This window comes from Saccostrea cucullata, unplaced genomic scaffold, assembly GCF_032062105.1.
Source record: "Saccostrea cucullata isolate Sc308-1 unplaced genomic scaffold, CSIRO_AGI_Scuc_v1 ctg8275, whole genome shotgun sequence".
Classification (NCBI taxonomy): Eukaryota; Metazoa; Mollusca; class Bivalvia; order Ostreida; family Ostreidae; genus Saccostrea; species Saccostrea cuccullata.
Genome location: NW_026926487.1, coordinates 1,923 through 22,100, shown reverse-complemented (window position 1 = coordinate 22,100; position 20,178 = coordinate 1,923). Strand labels below are relative to the sequence as shown.

Genomic DNA, 20,178 nt, shown 5'->3' with positions numbered 1-20,178 from the left:
TCAAATTGCTAAGATGAAAAAAATCAAATTCTTTAATAATACAATAATCATAAATAAAATCTCGCCATAGGAAGACATAATTTCAGCGATCGATCACAAAAAAACAATCTATTATATGTAATTAATGCACATCTTAGAACAGGACATAAAACAAGGGGTCCTTGGAGATTCCAGAAGTGGAATCAGGTGCCAAGGAGGAATAAACATCTCCTGTTGTCTGGTGACAACCGCCCTGGATGATGGATGGATCCTATGTATTGATCAGGATGAACGGAAAATTCTGTAGTCAAATTCAGTATTAAAAAAAAGTCCTGAAATGAAATACATGTATGTCCGTCAAAATCATACAACATAATGCATTGATAGGTTGTATGTGCTTATAGATAGGACATTAAAAGACAGCAGAATTTACGAAATGTCGCAAATGTTAAAATTCCAATTACATCAGTTTATTTGTCAGTAGTCTGTTTCGGATTTATTAAAGAAAAAAAAGTACATTAGGAGATCGTTGATTAGTTGGGAGTAAAAACACCACAATAGGCAAGTGATTGTTGAATATAAAAGATAAAAACGGAAGAGAAGGGGGCGGAAAGCAGCTAGACGATGACAAAAAAAGTGTTCTTTGTACATATGTAATACAATTCAATTTAACTTGGTTGATTAATATTGTCTATCATGACTAAAACATCCAAATATGAAACCGGCAGATGTTTATGAAATTAAATATGGTACGCTCTAAAAAATTTTGCATAATAAATATCATAGACGTAAATCGATTTACGTCTATGATATATATATTACATGCTATATATAATAACAGTAGGTTATGTTGTATATTACAATGCGTACCAGAAAATTAACACTGATTAAGGTCATCCAATATGAAGATATGAAATATATATGTATCAGTAAAAAAAAAAGGATGGGCAACGATTACAAGTGTCCGAGTGTTGCAAAATTAAAATAAATGGTAATGACACATTATATACACCTCCTACTGGACTTTTACGAGAAGCACTGACTTTGACAGTTCATTTAAACCTGTATCGTGTACGGAGGTACAGAATTGATAATGGATAAGAAAATCTATCTAGTGGTCATAGTTATGGTGTTAGGGGCACTAACATTTGAAGCCTTGGAATTGAGGATAGAATGGTATCCTTTTATTCAATGACAACTTGTATATGCTTTGAAATAGCCCATTATTTTCTTTAATTTAAATGTTGAGCTTAATATTTATATCATTAAAGAGCTTCCGTACAATGTTCTGCAGAGGTGCTTGAGGACAGGACCCCCCCCCCCCCCCCCATTATAGACCCCGGGCCTTTTCGATTTTTTTTCTTAAACTATCCTTAAGTAACATATTTGTGATGTAATCCATACCATCAAACCGAAAAATTACGAAAAACAAACAGTTTATAAAAATTCGTATCCCACTATATATAAAAAGTTATTTTTATATATAGTGGGATACGAATTTTTATACACTGTTTGTTTTTCGTAATTTTTCGGTTTGATGGTATGGATTACATCACAAATATGTTACTTAAAGGATTTCTGACATGATTTTCTTAATCTTTTGTTTCCCTGTCAAAAATGCCAATCGATATCATAATAACATAAATAAACATGTGTTTCTATCGAGTCTTGTGTATATCCCGCGGTGTGATGCTGATAAGCCGGGAGGTCAGAATATGCATATTTCTTATCTGATAACGAGGCTCTACGTCATAGATACTCTTGAGTTCCCCACAGTTCTTTGTTTACTATTAGCGAAAGCACATGTACATGATGTAAAATGGTCTATTGCGCTGCATTTGGATGTAATAATAAGGCAGAAAAGGGCAAAGGGATAAGTTTTTTCACTTTTCCTAAAGATGTTAATCTCAGAAAGCAGTGGGCTCATTATTGTCGGCGAAAGGACTTTACTCCCACTTCAGGACACAGATTATGCTCTGATCACTTTTCGCCCAAGTGTTTCCAACAAGACCCCAAGCTTCTCGGTGAAATGGGACTTCAGGAAACATTTAGGAAACGTTTGAGAATAAATGCAGTCCCAGATGTGCCACTTTTGACCGAAGAAGAGCTGTGTAGCGAACAGACAACAGCAAAGGTCCGTGGAGCGTATGCAAAGCGACAGAAAGCAGAGGTACTTACTTGTTTGTTTATATTCATAGGCCTATTTATTATACTGTCACTGAGTGCAAATGTAGTAATTTACAATTTTGACATTTTTCAAATAGAAAATTTATTAAAAATTGAACTGATATATCATTTTCTTTATCCAATATTTTGTTTGCTTTACTGTCATTGGAATTTCCTCCAATTTTATTTACACTGGATACATGAAAATCATTTATAAAATAGATGACATATTAAATTTTTAAGCTGATTTTTAAAAATAAATATATGTACTTTTTTTTAATCTTGAATTTTATTACTGATATAAAATTGGATAAAAAAAACTTCTTTTTTTTTTAAAGACCAAATTTTGCATATCTCTGCTAAGCAACAGTACTTTTATATTAATTATAGATTATTAAGGAAGCACTGAAAAAGAGTAAAGACACAGAAAAACCAAAGGATACTGCAAGTGCTGTTACAGCACTTGCAATGCCTCCAAAAGTGTTGAAACAAAAAACAAAAAAGTACAGGCTGAACTTCGCCCTCCGCAACGCACAAGATCTCATCAAACTGACGAGCGTATTTTAGCGACAAAGCACAAGCTACGTTCATTTGCAACACAGACATACTCCAAAATAACTATGGTCCCCTCTATCTCATCCCTATCTCTTTCTCAAGAGCCTGCAAACTTCAGTGAGGTTGATGATTATAGCGATGAATCGGACAGTGAAGATAAGGAAGAATCAGATGATTTGTATATTCCAACAGACGGATCTGACCTTGAGGCTGATGACGATGAGGATGGTGAAGGGGAAGTACAGGCAACCACAGTCAAGTTGCGACAAGATGTCTCTCCGGTGGAGGAGAAACAGTTTTTGGTCAGTGAAACTGCACTTGCAGAATTATTGTCTGTTTGTAGGTATTGCAGTGCAGAATGTACCCCAATCATCAAATTTGTTAGGGGTACCTTTATCTACACTTCATCAAAGTGCTTAAACAACCATGAATTTACCTGGAGCAGCCAGCCTTGTCACAACACTTTACCATGGTCAAACCTTTTTACTGCCACTGCCATTCTAACAAGTGGCTGCAATGCTACAAAGGTATTACAACTGTTTAATAATATGAACCTGCAGATGTTCACACCTAGAACCTACAACAGACTTCAATCATACTATGTTGTACCTTCTGCAACAAGAACCTGGGATTTTGAGCAGTCAGAACTACTTCAGGCAATTAGACACGGACCTAGCCAGGATGTTGTTGTAGGAGGAGATGCACGGTGTGACTCCCCAGGATATTCTGCCAAATATGGTACCTATACCATCATGGACCTTGAGAGAAACAAAATTCTTGATTTTCAGCTTGTGCAGGTAAAATTTAATATACATATCTAGTTAACTTGCAGACTTTTGACTTATTTATTTTAAATTGATAACAAGAGGCCCATGGGCCTTATAGGTCACCTGAGCATTATGCAACAACTTTCCAGTGATTGAATTTGATTCATGTTTTAATCCAGATGCTATGGCATTCACAATTTTGAAATAGGCACCATTGATCATCATAACAATACACTTAGCAGTTGCTTAGTTTGTTTACTTAATACCCATAGGCAGGGTAGGGGAACAAAAAATGCATTTCAAGTAATCAGTAATATTCAGCATGATCAGTAATGCCCCAATCATACATGAACCCCTGACCCTTAGGCCTAGATCCACACATTGCACAATTTTTGAAAAGGTATCCTTGCTTTTCAAAAATATTTGATAAATACCAAGGAGCAGATTTCAAACAATTCATCCAGTTTTAGTATATAAGTACAGCCCCCCCTCCTTTATGGTACCCCTGACCCTTGGACCTTGAAATTCACAATTCTGGAAGATTAGGACCCTTACTCATCATAACTACATAGGTAGTTCATCTGCTTAATACCAAGGAGCAGAGAAGAAAACTTTCAAAGATTTAGTGTATTTTCATTGTATAATCAATAAAGCCCCACCCTATCACTAGAATTCCTGACCCTGGGGCCATAAAATTCACAATTTTGGAAGAGGCACTCTTGCTCATCATAACTATGCACTTATTTAGTTTATTTAATACCCAGAAGCAGAGAAGAAGATTTTCAAAGAATTCATGTATTTTCACTATATAATTTAAAGAGCCCCCCCCCCCCCCTACACCAGAACCTCTGACCCTGGGGCCATCGAATTCACAATTTTGGTAGAAGCACTCTTGCTCATCATAACAAAGCACTTAGTTAGTTAATTCAATACCCAGGAGCAGAGAAGAAGATTTTCAAAGAATTCAAGTATTTTCACTATATAATCTATAGAGCCCCCCCCCCCCCCCCCTTACACCAGAACCCCTGATCCTGGGGCCATAAAATTAACAATTTTGGTAGAGACTCTCTTGCTCATCATAACTATGCACTTATTTAGTTTATTTAATACCCAGGAGCAGAGAATAAGATTTTCAAAGAATTCATGTATTTTCACTATATAATCTATAGAGCCCCCCCCCACCTTACACCAGAACCCCTGACCCTGGGGCCATAGAATTCACAATTTTGGTAGAGACACTCTTGCTCATCATAACTATGCACTTATTTAGTTTATTTATTACCCAGGAGCAGAGAAGAAGATTTTCAAAGAATTCAAGTATTTTCACTATGTAATCTATAGAGCCCCCCCCCCCCTTACACCAGAACCCCTGACCCTGGGGCCATAAAATTCACAATTTTGGTAGAGGCTTTCTTGCTCATCATAATTATGCACTTAGTTAGTTTATTTAATACCCAGGAGCAGAGAAGAAGATTTTCAAAGAATTTATGTATTTTCACTATATAATCTATAGAGCCCCACCGTAACACCAGAACCCCTGACCCTGGGGCCATAAAATTCACAATTTTGGTAGAGGCACTCTTGCTCATCATAACTATGCACTTAGTTAGTTTATTTAATACCCAGGAGCAGAGAAGAAGATTTTCAAAGAATTCATGAAATTTCACTATATACTTATTTAGCCCCACCCTAACACCAGAACCCCTGACCCCAGGGCCATGAATTTCACAATTTTGGTAGAGGACTCAATGCTGATTACAATCATGCAAACAGTTTGACAGCTTGATGTCCAGGAGTAAAGAAGAAGATTTTTAAAGATTGCACTAATTTTAGTGGTTTTTGCCCCACCCCCAGGCCCCAGGGGGGCAGGGCCCATGAAATTCACAATTTTTGTTCCCCTTCACCCATAGATGCTATATGCCAAATTTGGTTAAAATTGGTTCAGTGGTTTCAGAGAAGAAGCTGAAAATGTTCAAATGTTAACGCACGACGCACGACGAACGACGACGGACGAAAAGTGATAGCAATAGGTCACCTGAGTTTACTCAGGTGACCTAAAAAGTATATTGTCACAACCCTTAACATTTATGTTTTATATTTTTTCCAGAGTAATGAAGTAAAGGGGTCTTCCCATATGGAGCTTGCTGGATTAAAAAGAGCCATGGGATTTCTGAAAGATCATGTCAACATAACAACCCTTGTGACAGACAGGCATTCTATGGTTAAGAAGCATATGAGAATTTTCCATGCAGACAAAAACCATTATTTTGATGTATGGCACATTGCAAAAGGTAATTTACTGAAATTTAATTTTTTTTTATTGGAAACTGCTTTACATTGTTCGAAAGTTTATCTCATAACTCATTTTCCTTCATTTTATATAATGTAGGTGTTTCCAAAAAACTTGAAGCAGCATCAAAAAAGGTCAACGGACATCAAATCCGACCATGGATTAAGTCAATTGCCAACCACTGTCATTGGACAGCTTCATCTTGTGATGATGATGGGGAACTCAAGCAAGCTAAGTGGAAATCAATTGTGAACCACATAGCCAACCAACACGAGAATCACTCCCAACAATATCCTAGATGTGAGCATGCCCCCATTGAAGATGGCAGACAGTGGATCAAAGAAGGTAACATTAATAATTTGTTCTATTGTAAATAATTTTCTCATTTTTTATATACCGATAAATATTTTGAACTAATAGAACATTGATAAATTGTAACTTCTTGTCCGATTGCAGGTTCTGTTCCACACAAGTTAATGAAGGATATAATCCTCAGCCCCTTCCTTTTAAAGGACATTGCCAAACTTTCGCCAACTCACCAAACATACAGCCTCAAGATGTTTCACTCAGTTGTGAACCACTATGCACCAAAGAGCACCCATTTTTACTACCCAGCTATGCTTGCAAGGTATGTATGCTAACACTTATTACTTGTGAAATACGTACTGAATCCTACAGGATCTAATTTGCATTTGATGCTTTTATGTATCATAAGTTTATAAATTTTTAATTTAAGATTGAGTGTTGCTGCCTTGCATTTCAATGAAAACAGCAGTAGACAACAGGCAATGACAAAGGCTGGTGAGCTGCAATATGCAGTTTCTTATCCAAAGGCAAAGAAAGGACTGGAGGCAGTTGTAAAACCTAAGAAAATTCCTCCAACATTTAGTGAGTAAAAAAGTATTTGACTTGTCAATGAACACAGTACTTGTAAATACACATTGTATTATTTTGTGAAGTTTCTTTTCAATTACAATTTAATTTTTTTTTCAGATTATGTGACCTTGATTAAGCAGGCTGTCCATGAACGGAGAAGTGTGGAATGTCCTTCATACAGATGGGCTGCTGATGATATTGCCGTGCTAAATCAAGATGTACCACTGCCGCTTACTCAAAACTTTGAGCATTTTGAAAAGGCTGCCTTGATACGCAGACACGCTTCAAGGTTTATTCGAACGTGACATTTCAAGTGCATTGGACTATTATTAAAAAGTAAAGACAGTTGAAATAATCCATTTGTATATTTTACAAAAATTATGATAATTTGTTCCGTAAAATGTACATTCATCATACATATAATTATCTTGCATTTTAATATTGACATTATACATGTAATTTATCAAGATGTATTATTTTTTACAATGAATAGAAATTTCACATTGCATATTTGAACCCGCAATAATGTTCTGAGGGAAATGCTTCTCGTATCTTTGTCACTACACATGCAGGCAAAATTTTTCTGTGTTTTTTCCCAAGGAAATGCCAGATCCATCTCACAAATCTTCTGTATGCAAGATACCTGTAGATTCTGAAGTTAAAAAAAATCACAATGTACAAGAAATACTTGTTGATTACAGAAAGAGTAATTAAATGGAAATAAACTGATATTTCATTGTCATAATTATTTTGTGTTTAATGAAGTTAAAAGAAATAAACTTACTCATGAGGAGGTTGGTTATCATCTAAAGGTCCAACATTCTGCAGGTATTCATACATGGAAACGTACAAAAGTGAAAACATGTCTATTCAGCAATTGGCAGTAAATATAGGACTCTCTGTTATACATTGGTGGTCCCCTGTCTCTGTTTCAGCTTGGACTGCTCCTATTTCTTTACAGCAAATGCACTCATCTACTGTTGGCATAGAGATGCAAAATCCACACTCGCACCTATTTTACACAAAAAATAATGTACTTTTCTCAGTGTATTGATCTTCTATCAATAATTTTGCAGAATTAATTAAATTACACTTATCACTTTAAACAAAGTAATTTTGTATTTATGCAATGAAAAATGCCGATAAATATAAAGGACAGAGATCAATCTAAAAAAAATGATAAACAATTAAAATATCTGAAAAATGATCAATTTGATGAAAAAAAAATAAATGAATTGTGAAATTAATTCTAAGATTTAATATTTTTTAAAACAAATAAATAAATATTTTAAAAACTTACCAATCAGTGTTTACCAATCTATTGGGAAATTCTTCAATATATGAGTTCTCCTCTTCTGAACCAGTGCTTTGCCTGCTGTCATTTGTATCAGCCAAAGGTTCAAATTGATAAGGTTTTACATCAATTGACTGGGAAAAATCTACACTTGGAATATCTCCTTCCAAGGTCTCCATAACTTTCTATATATTTATATTGTTTTTTGTGTGTAAGGAAGGCATATAAACACTGAATAATTGTAACGCATGATAACAGAGGAGAACATGTGGAGAGAACTTGTGACGTCACACCCTGTAGCTCATTATCTCTGACTGCTGAAAGCAGCAGGCAGCTTTTACTGCCGTCTTATCAGTGTGTGTGGTGAGAGTGGTCAGTAAAGCATTGATTACACACATCTACTGGGATTATTAGACTTATATTTAGCACTTAAAAATATACATAAATATTGTGTCAGAAATCCTTTAAGGATAGTTTAAGAAAAAAAAATCGAAAAGGCCCGGGGGTCTATAATGGGGGGGGGGGGGTCCTGTCCTCAAGCACCTGTGATGTTCTGGTGTAAAAGTAATTCGTCAACTGTGAAAGTCAGCTCTTCTCGTAAAAGTCCACTACATAATGTTTCCGACTTCGTTCAAGAACGAGCTAACCAGTAAAACAAGATGGCGGCGCCCATGAAGAAAACTGTCGAACTTTTCTATGATGTTGTTTCGCCATATACATGGATTGGTTTTGAAGTTTGTATAGTTTTTATTTGAGAAATTATATTTACTTACCATTTTGTAGATAAATTTTCTACTGTCATTGGTTTATGGTGCCTTTTATTCTCAATGATCATGGTGAACTCAAGGACTCTTTGGAAACGCTGAACTTTGGACTTAGAGTTAGATTTTGACATCGTTCTAGTTTAAATGGATGTACAGAGACATTATTTTGTCTTTGTAATTGAGTTTATTTGTCATGTTTGTAAAAAAAAAATGATTGCAAAAATGTGCACAGTAAATCTAGGTGCAGAACTGGAGCTCTGTACTTGAGAAATTTCGGATAGACATTTTAAACTCCGAATTTTATTAAGCAGAGAACTACAGTTCTTCAACTACAAGTATCGTGAATCGTCTGTGGAAGGAAATTTTGAAGACTCTCTGTGCATGACAGCAATAGTCTCAAAGAATGTGGGTCGGTTCAGGACGGTTTCCTAAACCTAGACAGTTACATGAAACAATGTTGTCCAATCACCCCCTCCAAAATGCTACTCTCCTCATGAACCCTTGGCATACAGTCTTAATTAAAATTGGGAGTTTTTTCTCAAGTTCTGATTGGATTCGATCGTTCAACCAATCAGCAATTTTTTTTTAAACATGATGATATCTGTGTTCGGGGTATATCTTGACTCTTCTATCTCGGGAATTATAAACACAAGTAAATAATGATCCGCAAGATAACATGCCATTCTATGAATAGCAATGGTGCCACCCAATTTCTGCAAAATTTGTGATAAAGAATCTATATTGAAGCTGTAGAACTGTACTTTAAATGACAAATAGACATAACTTAGTTAATACTTTCTTTTTAAGTATTCTTTAAAAATTTTGATATCATATATTTATTTTAAAGACTCTTCTTTATTTTTGTCAATGATTCAATCTGTGGATGCTTGGTAGATTCGAGATCTTGTGACGAAAAAGTCCTTCTTTTGACTGCACCATATGCCAAGGGTTTTTGACACGCTACTCTCCTCATCAACATCATAATAGCATATCAGAAACCCTTGGCTAGGGAAGATGACTGAGTATCTAATTTTTTTTTCATGGTTGGTTATTTCTTGTGTGAGATTTATGATGAAAGTACAATATACTTGTATAAGGATTAAACATTATCATAATTACTAGTAGAAGGGTCTTAAAATTTGCACTTTTTTCTGTTCAAAATCTTTTTTTTAGGAATGTTATATTTATAGTTTAATTAAAATACCTTAGTCTAGAAAGTAAAAAAAAACATTTAATGCTTACTCGGCTATATTAAGGAAGGTCAGAGTTCACATTCCTTGTACATCGTATTTGAAGTTTAATTGTGACGTCATTGAAATTCAACAAGCTACAAAAATTAATTAACAACATGATCATGCGTAAATAAAAACTTGAATTTATTTATTTTTTCGATTATTCATAAAATCTTGTAAAATTGGAATACTTGATAGCGATACAGTCGAGAAATAGAAGAAAGCCTTTTGTCAAATATGACGTCATCAGCCTTGACATGACGCAACACAAGTGATCCAGAGGAGTAGATTCACTTGTTTAATAATTACAAGAATGCTTAAATAAATATGATACCATTGCTAATTTTTAGACCTAATCATTAAAACTAAACAAAAATAATTTATTAAATACAATGTGTATAGAATTTGAATTTATCTAGTAGCATTGAAGCTGCACAGGGATAAGGAATATAGAGAATATCGCTAAAACGATGAGCGTATTCGTGATTTACATCAAAAGTGCAAGGGCACAGACTATTTTGTTTGAGCTGAAATTTGGAATATTTATTGCTCATATAGTATATATTTTGAAAAGTGCTGGGAGCTGATCTTGGTCTGCATATCATTAATTTTATTTATAACAGAATTTAAGCGAAGTGGAAATTTTTAGCTATTTTAAGCATTTTCGGCAAAATTTTAAGTACTTCGCAAACAGCATTGACTAGCTCCCAGCACTTTTTGGGTAGATGATATAAACCTCTTTTAATGTGTATCAATTTTTTTTCTTGAAAAACAAGCGTATGCCCTTGCACTATCTCCATTTCCTATATTCAGCTTAACAATTCTATTTTTATACAAGTCACGTGACAAACAGCTGATACCTGCGATATAACTGGTAATAACTACGGCCAAGTCCTATCCATTATTGATAGCTATATTACATTTTCTACAAGTATTCAGTTGCTTTGTTAAATTTTAAAAAGAAGCAATACATATTAAAATGGTGCAAAGGTTACATTTTCCATATTGGTCCTTAACATAGCTGAGTAGATCCCCAGGTGTTTGCTATAATTGAATATCACTGCAGAGTATTATTAATAATGAGCATTTAACATAAAATTTCTTTATTTTAGGTTTTGTGTCGATACAGAACAAAATGGCCAAATATGGATCTGCAGCTGAAACCCTTCTTTCTGGGAGGAGTCATGAAAGAATCAGGTTGATAATTCTTAAAATAGATAGCATCAACATTTGTTACAAATTAAAATACTTATAATGAATCTTACTTGTTGAGTATTGGAGCCATTCTTGTCAGAAATTCATGAAAGTTTAATACCGGAAAATAAACTGTTGGATGTTTTTTAATATGTTACATATGTATCAATTGGAGTTTTTATCCATTCAAGGAAGCTCTAAACACTATGAAAAAGTGCTTTTTGTATTTGGAGAAAAATCATAATAGATTATGAATATAAATGCTTTTTTGTTTTCTTTACCAGGAAACAAACCCCCTGCCATGGTACCAAATAAAGGTTCCTACATGATAAAAGACATTCAGAGACTGGGAAAATATTATGGAATTCCACTGAAACAACCCAAGGTTTGTTTCTAATTATCAAAGATCTCCCTTATTTGTGATATGAAGACAGAAATACAGAAACTTATTTTTAAAGGGATATGCCTTCAGTTTCTTTATTCTTGTATTTAAAATTGTATTTCTCCTAAATATTCATAGAGGAATCATGGTTTTATTTTTTAGTAAAACCAAAATAATTTAAATTGGAAACAAATACCCTGGTAAACTTATTGCATGTTCAGAAGTAAAAATTTTCATAAATATTTTCTTACATGCCTAACTATGCATTTCCCACAAAATTTACTTTACATGTACATGTAGATGAATAGAATGTTATTTTCTTGGAAGAAATCTTCCTGCAAGTGTTCTTTAAAGTGTCATGATTTTTGCAGGATTTTGCCAGTGTAATGTTTGGTACACTTCCAGTACAAAGATTCCTGACGGCGGTGGACATGACCAATCCAGAATACACCGAGGAACTCTCCAGACAGTTCTGGTTCCGAATTTGGAAAAATGTACAGTATTCCGGGCTCCTTGAGATACACATGTATCATTGAATTTATAAAATATTTTGTAAAATAGAAGTTGCATAATTTGTCTATATCGAATTTTCAGTGTGCACTTGGCATGCAGTATTTTCCCTAGGTACCAACAACTGGCAAAATTGACAGCTTCAATTGACAAAAATGCCATTTTTAAACAAAAAATTGTTATCAGGTCCACAGATATTTTGCTCATTAACCTCAGCCCCTAGCCTGTTACAACTGATCTCTAACCTTTTATGTTGAAACAAAGGGAAAACACAGGGCATGTCAAGTCAGGATCATGCTTGTTTTGTCAAATTTAAAGAAATTTGTCATCTCATGTTAAGGTTTTCATAAATACACATGTATCATGTTTTGAAATCCACATGTACAACTATAAAGGATCAAAGAATAGAAAAAATGTTAGAAAAAAAGGAAATGGAATGTAAGCATTACATTAGAATTTGAATTTTATGTCATATTCTCTTATTTATGTATTTTAAAAAGAAAGCAAGTACCATGCGCATTAATCATGTTAATTAAATGAATCTCCAACTTTTTTGTCTGTCCAACAGGATGAACCAGTAACTGAACCTCAGCATTTTGCAGAGGTATGTATCAATCTGCTAAAAGTTCTCTGTTATTTGTTGCCACTCTGTGTAATCTTTTTGATGTTTTAAAACCATCCCCATCTATATTTATAAATTTCAAAATTTACTACTTTTCTTTTTTGACATGAAATTATATCTCAAACTTATATATATAAGCATGCATTAAAATTTATTAACAATTCTTCTCTTCGAAAAATGAGCATTTTTTTTAGCAGAAGCTGGACATGAAAAATAGAATTTAAGCATATTTAGAATGCCCCGGTACCACAGGTGAAAAGTTTGTTGAAGATAAAAATTTCATACAGAAAACAAAGAAACTTGCTATTGGAGCCAACTTTCCTAGTAGTAGTCTTACATCCTTCATTTTCCTAATATATAGGCAGCTAAAAAAGCTGGAATGAGTGAGGATGATATATCCTCAGCTCTAAAGAGAATGAGTGAACCAGATGTAAAGAACAGACTAACTCAGTACACAAAACAGGCATTAGATGATGGGGTAAGAGAAAATTAAAGGGCTGTAACTCAATCTGCTTAAATCTACTTGGAAATGAATTTTATGAATCTGGAAGAAATTTAAAGGTGATAAAAGTGATTTTAAAGTAAATTTATTTAATAAAAGAGTTAGTTAACATATTTTAGAGGGTTTTGTTTTGCTTTTTTATTAATTCAAGTAGATGTACATGCAAGTATAAGGCTGACATATAGAAGATTTTTTCCCTCCGAATGAATACATGCAGTTAATTGATGAAAGCAATTTGAGTGAACTAACATATACATGTATTTACCAAAAAATAATAATAACAAAACCAAATTACCTATAAAGGATATTATTCAAAATTTATTTTTCTAGGCCTTTGGAAGCCCATGGATTATTGCACACATTAATGGGAAAAAGGAATCCGTCTTTGGGTCAGATAGATTTCCAATATTAGCCATGTTATTAGGCAAGTATGGGATATGAAATTTATGAAATTCATGTCGGACAGCTAGTGTTTATTTGTTTTCGTTTATTTAATTGATTCTTATTCCAGGATTCCCAAGGTCAACTGTAGTTAAAACCATCTTATCGTGGCATGTAAAATATGAATGTATCAAAATATCAAAAACCAGGAAAATGCCAGATATTTAGAACTAATTGCTCTACTGCTGTCTATCGGTTTGTTGGTCTACCAACTGTTCCATTCATTTTCTTCACAGAAGCTACAAAAACTAAAATAAAGATTTGGTGTACAGATTTGTCATAAGATTATCTAGTCTAGGTTCTGTTTTGGGTATGATCAAGCAATTTTTGACAGAGTTGTGTACCTTGGACTTCCAAGATATTTTCCATTGGAAAAATTCCAATAACATGGATTTGCAGTTCTCTTTCCTTTCATTTTCTTTGCAGAGATTTCACATACTGAAATGAAATTTATGATATATAGATTTATAAGAATATCTAGGTCCTGTTCTGTTTCAGATACAATCCAGCAATTTTGACAGAGTTACATGTTAAGTAAATTTCTGTAATTTCTCATCCAATAAATATCTTAAAACTAGAAATCAATCTATGTATTTTGAATTAAAAAAACCTACCTACCTACCCACTTGTAACATTATAGATTGACAGCTGCAAACAGAGATTTTTTTTAATGCACAATTGGTAAGATGCTACAACCCTTGCAACTTGGTGCAAGGGGATAGTAAAGATAAACATATTTATTCAATTTTGTTTCTAATAATTTCAGAGGAAGAATGGCATGGACCCTTAAAAGAATTATCGAAGTTGTGAATATGAACTTTTCAAATATGGAAACAAGAAGGATCTAATTCACTGAAATATTTTTTCTTGCCAAGAAGTCTGTATTTTTGTATAACTTCATAATTTTGTGATTTGAGGGCAGCATAAAAGAAATCATTGTATTTGTTTGATACAGAGTACTTGGAGTGAATGAAGAAAACTAATATTTTCATATGTAAATATGTCAAATATATTTAGTAGGATATTATACTTGTACAAGTGTCTGTGATATGTATTATGTCCAATTGAATAAAACAATTAGTATTTTAAGTCTTGCAAGCTGTACATTGTATACTATAAAATTACTCCTACAAGTATAAAGAGCCTCGGTTAACGTCTCGCCATGAACCTCTAGCATGCTGGAGTGACTGTAAAATCACATATTTTTGTGGGGTCAAATTTTCGAGGTTCGAGGGGGAAAAAAATTGGTTTATGGAGATTTGAATTAGTGGTTGGAAAATGTTTAGTAGTAAAACATATGAAATTTTACATTTCGTGGTGGTCATAAATTCTAGGGTCTCTCCATACCTCAAAAACAACGGAAATTAAACCCCACGAAAATTAGTGATTTCACAGTCTTCAACTGAATCATAGCTTTTCAAACTTTTTGAGTGGTGTTGTTTGTTTTGTCAATTATATTATCATGTTCAGTCTCATTTATGGAAAGCCTCATCTTCGCTAGCAAAGGGAGACGATCCAATTCACTCCTCTCCTCCAGAGGAAAGAGGAGTAGATCATCACCCTTGGCTAGCGGAGATGGAGGAAGTCTTGATAGAATAGCAATTTCAATTGAAAGCAGTGAAACCTGCTGATATTTATTTATCTTTAAGAACTAAAGAATGCTTTGGGCTAGAATGTTAAAGCAGTAAGACACTGAAAGAGAGGTTTATTATAGTTGAGCAGAAACAATTTTTTGGAAACGGTAAAGCTTATAGTTGATAAGCCATGAACAAAGACATGTACTTTGTAATCATCTTAATTGGGGGAGGGGGTGTCTTTGTTTGTGGACAACCCAAGTTGTACTAGTATGTAGGTATATAATCATGTTTCTTGGCTAACTTGTGTATGCAGAAGATTCAATGAACCAATAGAATGACACAATTACCAGGTATTGTTCGTGACTCTGGAGGAAGATGAGTATAAGGGAGATCAATGGAAATGACTAATATTGATCTCCCACAAACAATAATGATGAGTACATATATCTGTCTTTGGCAACTGAGCAAAGGCATTTGGCGTTACTTTTCTTAAATTAAAAAAGATCATAGTTTACCTATTAGGCTGTTTAAAATTAAAACTACGTTTAACGTCACCCGCGCGCGTAGGTTTATGAGAAATTCGTCTTTGAAAAAAACAAACAAATCGGAATTCCGTATGTCTGTTCCGGTTTGGTTCTACAATTAGCGTCTGAATTCTGCTTCCCGTAGTGACAGAAAATGTGCTTTGATACAGGCAGTTGGTGTCTTATTAAAGAAAACTAGTGAAATAAAGAGTTTGGGACCATAAATGTAAGTAAAAAATAGATGATTTTATGATTGAAGTTAATGACAAAGTCTGGTTTGTTGATTTTTTTGTCAGTCTTCGAATCACATGTTCAAACTGACAGTGACAGACTCTCAGTTCGTGATTCTATTGGCTGAACTTTTCATTGTATTTTGGAGTGAATCGAAAAAACTTTTTTACCGAGTGGAAAGTGTGTCAAAAAAACAAGATCTATATTCAGTGAAAAGCCGGTAACTGGAAATTCCAGAAGCCCCCCGTTTTTTGGAGAATACCTATACAGAAGGGTAGAAGCCCCAATAAAGTGGTAGAAGCCCCATAAAATTGAATGAAATAGGGTACATAAAACCCTAAGGTGATGCTTAAATGAATGATATTGATAACCGTAAATTTTTATAGCCAATTTTACCTCAGAGTCGACAGAAATCGGGCGCCATTTCTTCTTGTTTTCATATACCGTAAACCACGCCCGATCTAAAATCGCGATCGCTGAAGTCGTTTAGAGTAATCCGTGAAAATCATTACCATTATCTTGATCAAAAGTGAATAATATAATATATGATTTTTATTTAGAAAAAAAATATATGAAAGGAAAGTTAAGAATATAAATGAAGCATTAAATATTTACATATTTCCTAAGGCTGTTTAAAGTTAATTCTACGTTTAACGTCACATCTAAAGTTCAAAACCTACGAGGGAGGGAGGAAAAAAATAAACAAACAAAATTTTCAAACAATTGTGAATTTATTCAAACTAACCTATTCACTACATTAAAAACATTACAATTAAGTAATAAAGAGCATTTAATTAATATGACACCTAAGATTAATTTCCATAGCAGATTTTTTTTCTTAGTATGTAAATCAGTTTGAGTCCTATTGTTAGCAAACAACGTATTCTAAGACTGAATGTGCAGGAAAGTGACTTTTAACTAGGCCTCAATTGTCCTTTGGATTAATATTGCCACACGTCCATGGTACCCTGGAGGCAAATGCTTCTTCTTATGGGAATAGTTGATCAATATCTACAATTAAAATTATTGATGACAATATTTAAAACTGTTCATGTTGAAATATCTCAAATTGAATTATGTAGTATTTTTTCTTAGTACTAGATCTACTAGCATTAAGTTTTGAAAGTGTGAATATTAATATCTGGACCATAATGATAGCTGTTAGATTATTTTTAATACCTTGAATTCCACACTAAGGACAGGATTCTTCACGTCTTGGAATACCCCAACTTCTTTCCTTACTCTCCTTCACTTGAAAGGCCCTATCTTCGGTAAGCTTCTCCCTGCTCAAATGGTTAAGAGAAGTATTATCTTTTCCAACAATTGTAGCTATTTGTAGGTACATGAATTATAAAGAAATCAATTACTTTACTCATTACTGTTCCTTTCGATTTTTACAGAAATATTTTTAATACGAAACATATCAAATAAGATTTGAATGATGCTTTTCACGGGTGACTGGAAATTCCAGAAGCCCCTCGTTTTTTGGAGAATACCCATACAGAAGGGTAGAAGCCCCAATAAAGTGGTAGAAGCCCCATAAAATTGAATGAAATGGGGTACATAAAACCCTAAGGTGATGTTTAAATGAATGATATCGATATCCGTAAATTTTTATAGCCAATTTTACCTCAGAGTCGACAAAATCGGGCGCCATTACTGGTTTACTGTACACCACGCCCGATCTAATTTCGAAGCGAGCTGCTGTTTATCATCGTATAGATAAAGTTAAAATTATTCATTTTAATTTTAATATGTTTGTTATGCAAGATATATATCAAATATTATGTAATAAATATTTTTTTTAAATTAAGAACGTTAGCCATTAAGATAATTTAAGATTTTTTTTTATTTTTGAGATTTTAGAGAAATTTAGAATTTAGAGATATGATTATATCCAAAAGCTTCAAAGCAACAATAATAATAAAAAATAGAAATGATAATTAATTAAACTTATATGTTTCAAAGAGAACAAAAAAAATAAATAAATTTCAAAATATGAAAATACTGAATTTATTTTTGAGATTTTAGACAAATTATGAATTTAGAAATATAAAAATATGAAAATCAAAGGTTCAAAGCAATAATAATAATAATTAAATTTTAAAAATGAAAATAATTACTTATATGTTAAAAGAGAACAAAAAGTAAATCAATGTCAAAATATGAAAATACTGAAACCTGGAAAGAAATAGTAAATTAAAAGAATATATCAATTTTCAAATATAAAGATATTTTATTTCAAAGTAACTTTTTTATGTTCTTTTCTTAGAAAAAAAATTAAGATGTTTTAAATATTTTACATCAGTTGTTTACATTATGAATTGTCATTAAAATAAAAGAAATATGAATTTAAAAAAAGTAAAGTAAAAAAAAACACACCACAAAATAAAATATAACGGAATTTTTGATTGAATTTTAACTACGAAAAAATCTCAGTCTGGTTAAGAGAACTGAAAATCTTTTATCATCTCCTAGCATAGGTATTTTATGTAATTTTACATTTCATTGCCAGTTGAATCTGTCGACTAAAAATTTCCATTGCCTCTCTGTTCAAACTAATCCCATCTTCACGCCAAATGTTTTTATTTGAATTCATTAAACCCCTACATCTCCAAAATATCACATTCTGAGAATTCCCATATTTCCTCCGTAGTGTGTTATTTATGTCAAAAACAGTAGAATTGTACTTTCCTGGATCCAGGGTTTCACAAATCATTTGCCTAAACAGACTTCCAATAAATATTTTCTGAACCGAATCATTTCTTAACAGTTTTTCAATAATGTTTTGGATTCTTAACACTATAACCGACAGAGAAGATGAATATATATCTTTTTCTCCCACTTGCAGAAACGCTTTTAAACCAGTCTTAAACCATTAAAACCCAAAAATGTTTTTAAAATTGTATACTTATCATTTTTCCTAGAGTATATAGGGTTAGTATCAGGCAGTATTCCTCCCCCGCCAGACGGGTGCAGACCAGTGAATACTGTTTGGTGTTGTGTTAGATTAGGTTAGTTTAGGAATATATATATTTTTTTTAATGTTGCTAATTAAATTATAAATTCCTTTCTATAAAATTTTTTATAATGTTATTTAATTTTATGTCAATTTCTTTCATTTGGCTGTAATATGTTTATACATGAACAAAAGATTGACTAGGAATAATGATAAAGTATCTTTATTAAAATAAGTCTTTTTAAATTTTTTTTAAAATTTTCTTTTAATCTTTCGGTCATCTTTCGGTCCTTTGACTTTAATATTTTTCTGTTTCAAAATTCAAATCATGGCTCTACAATTAAGGAGGCCTCCACATGGCTAGAGCTGGGAACATAAGGAAACTTTGAATATTTTCCAGGTATTACTAATTTAAAAGGTCTTTATTAATTTATCATTATTATTAATATTAGTATCAAAATTATCAAATTCATATTTTCCTTATTTTCCTTATGTGTGTGCTAACGTCCTTAAAATGAAAATTTGTATTTAAAGCATATTACCATTTCATATCAACATTATTTTAAAAAAAAATTATATTACAAAATCATTTATTTTACAATTTGATAATGAAAGTCAAGAACAATTGAGCAAAGTCAAGGTTCAGTGTATATATACACATGCCCTGCCAGAGGGGGGTTGGTCAGAGTAGCTGAGAACAGGTGTTTGATCAAAAGAAGTTTATTGTCAAGTTGACCAAGTGTCAACAGCTGTGTATATATTAATGTACACACACAGGGGTGCCTCTTTATCCCAGTACATAACAACACAGCTAGCTGATGTGTAAATAATATTCTCTCCATATTCATACCACTTTACAAGTGTTTGCATATGCAATTATGCACATTTTATTCATTTTTATGTAACTTTTTTATTTCCTGGACCTGGATTCTAATAATTTCATTCTAATGGATACATATTGCTTTCTAATATCAATGAGTATAATTTGTTCTATTACATGAACAAAAAAATGATAAAAAAAAACCTCCCCCAAATAAAACAGAACCAAAAAAAAATTACAACAAGTGACTGGAAAATAATAATGAATGCATGAATACTGAATTTCAAATATAAATAAACAATTGGAAAAAAAAAGAAACCAAAACAAATACCTTTGAAATTAAATAAATTTACAACTTAAATCACTTTATTCATTAATTTATTTAACTTAATTTTATATTATAGATGATTGGAATTTTAAAAAAGGAACTTTATTAATTATTAATTGCCTAGTTAAATTCATTTAAAACATCCAGTCAATGAGTATTTTCACT

General features: G+C 32.7%; 3 protein-coding genes, 1 long non-coding RNA gene and 1 pseudogene across 4 annotated transcripts; 3 read left to right on the top strand and 2 right to left on the bottom strand.

The window, feature by feature from the left end:
- Window positions 1–1,552: 1,552 nt before the first annotated feature.
- Window positions 1,553–2,724, top strand: LOC134271812 (THAP domain-containing protein 1-like). Its single transcript, XM_062754031.1, has 2 exons — window positions 1,553–2,149; window positions 2,536–2,724. The coding sequence occupies exons 1-2, from the start codon at window positions 1,799–1,801 to the stop codon at window positions 2,710–2,712; spliced, it is 528 nt and encodes a 175-aa protein (XP_062610015.1). The 5' UTR covers window positions 1,553–1,798; the 3' UTR covers window positions 2,713–2,724.
- LOC134271813 (uncharacterized) lies at window positions 2,694–6,948 on the top strand. Its single transcript, XM_062754032.1, has 6 exons — window positions 2,694–3,497; window positions 5,575–5,758; window positions 5,857–6,102; window positions 6,214–6,385; window positions 6,494–6,645; window positions 6,751–6,948. The coding sequence occupies exons 1-6, from the start codon at window positions 2,766–2,768 to the stop codon at window positions 6,936–6,938; spliced, it is 1,674 nt and encodes a 557-aa protein (XP_062610016.1). The 5' UTR covers window positions 2,694–2,765; the 3' UTR covers window positions 6,939–6,948.
- Window positions 6,949–7,131: 183 nt separating this feature from the next.
- LOC134271814 (P2X purinoceptor 7-like) lies at window positions 7,132–8,383 on the bottom strand (annotated as a pseudogene).
- Window positions 8,384–8,576: 193 nt separating this feature from the next.
- On the top strand, window positions 8,577–15,173 carry LOC134271815 (glutathione S-transferase kappa 1-like). Its single transcript, XM_062754033.1, has 9 exons — window positions 8,577–8,661; window positions 11,036–11,120; window positions 11,402–11,502; window positions 11,871–11,993; window positions 12,578–12,613; window positions 12,993–13,109; window positions 13,464–13,561; window positions 13,645–13,654; window positions 15,045–15,173. Exons 1-9 carry the CDS (start codon window positions 8,587–8,589, stop codon window positions 15,171–15,173), a joined length of 774 nt encoding a protein of 257 aa, XP_062610017.1. The 5' UTR covers window positions 8,577–8,586.
- A 1,445-nt stretch (window positions 15,174–16,618) lies between these two features.
- Window positions 16,619–17,210, bottom strand: LOC134271810 (uncharacterized). The gene is made up of 2 exons (XR_009993094.1): window positions 17,086–17,210; window positions 16,619–16,917 (listed from the first exon to the last, which is right to left on the bottom strand). It is a non-coding gene; the product is annotated as an uncharacterized LOC134271810 (long non-coding RNA).
- Between the last annotated feature and the right edge of the window lie 2,968 nt (window positions 17,211–20,178).

What these genes read in the sequence shown, in the direction of transcription:
- LOC134271815 (XM_062754033.1), top strand. Translation starts at nt 8,587, where the DNA reads ATGGCGGCGCCCATGAAGAAAACTGTCGAACTTTTCTATGATGTTGTT. An exon ending in AGGAGTCATGAAAGAATCAG is followed by an intron (nt 11,121 to 11,401) that starts GTTGATAATTCT and finishes TTTCTTTACCAG; the next exon opens with GAAACAAACCCCCTGCCATG. An exon ending in GGTTCCGAATTTGGAAAAAT is followed by an intron (nt 11,994 to 12,577) that starts GTACAGTATTCC and finishes TCTGTCCAACAG; the next exon opens with GATGAACCAGTAACTGAACC.
- LOC134271813 (XM_062754032.1), top strand. Translation starts at nt 2,766, where the DNA reads ATGGTCCCCTCTATCTCATCCCTATCTCTTTCTCAAGAGCCTGCAAAC. An exon ending in TGTATGGCACATTGCAAAAG is followed by an intron (nt 5,759 to 5,856) that starts GTAATTTACTGA and finishes TATATAATGTAG; the next exon opens with GTGTTTCCAAAAAACTTGAA. An exon ending in CAGACAGTGGATCAAAGAAG is followed by an intron (nt 6,103 to 6,213) that starts GTAACATTAATA and finishes GTCCGATTGCAG; the next exon opens with GTTCTGTTCCACACAAGTTA.
- LOC134271812 (XM_062754031.1), top strand. Translation starts at nt 1,799, where the DNA reads ATGGTCTATTGCGCTGCATTTGGATGTAATAATAAGGCAGAAAAGGGC. An exon ending in CAAAGCGACAGAAAGCAGAG is followed by an intron (nt 2,150 to 2,535) that starts GTACTTACTTGT and finishes TATTAATTATAG; the next exon opens with ATTATTAAGGAAGCACTGAA.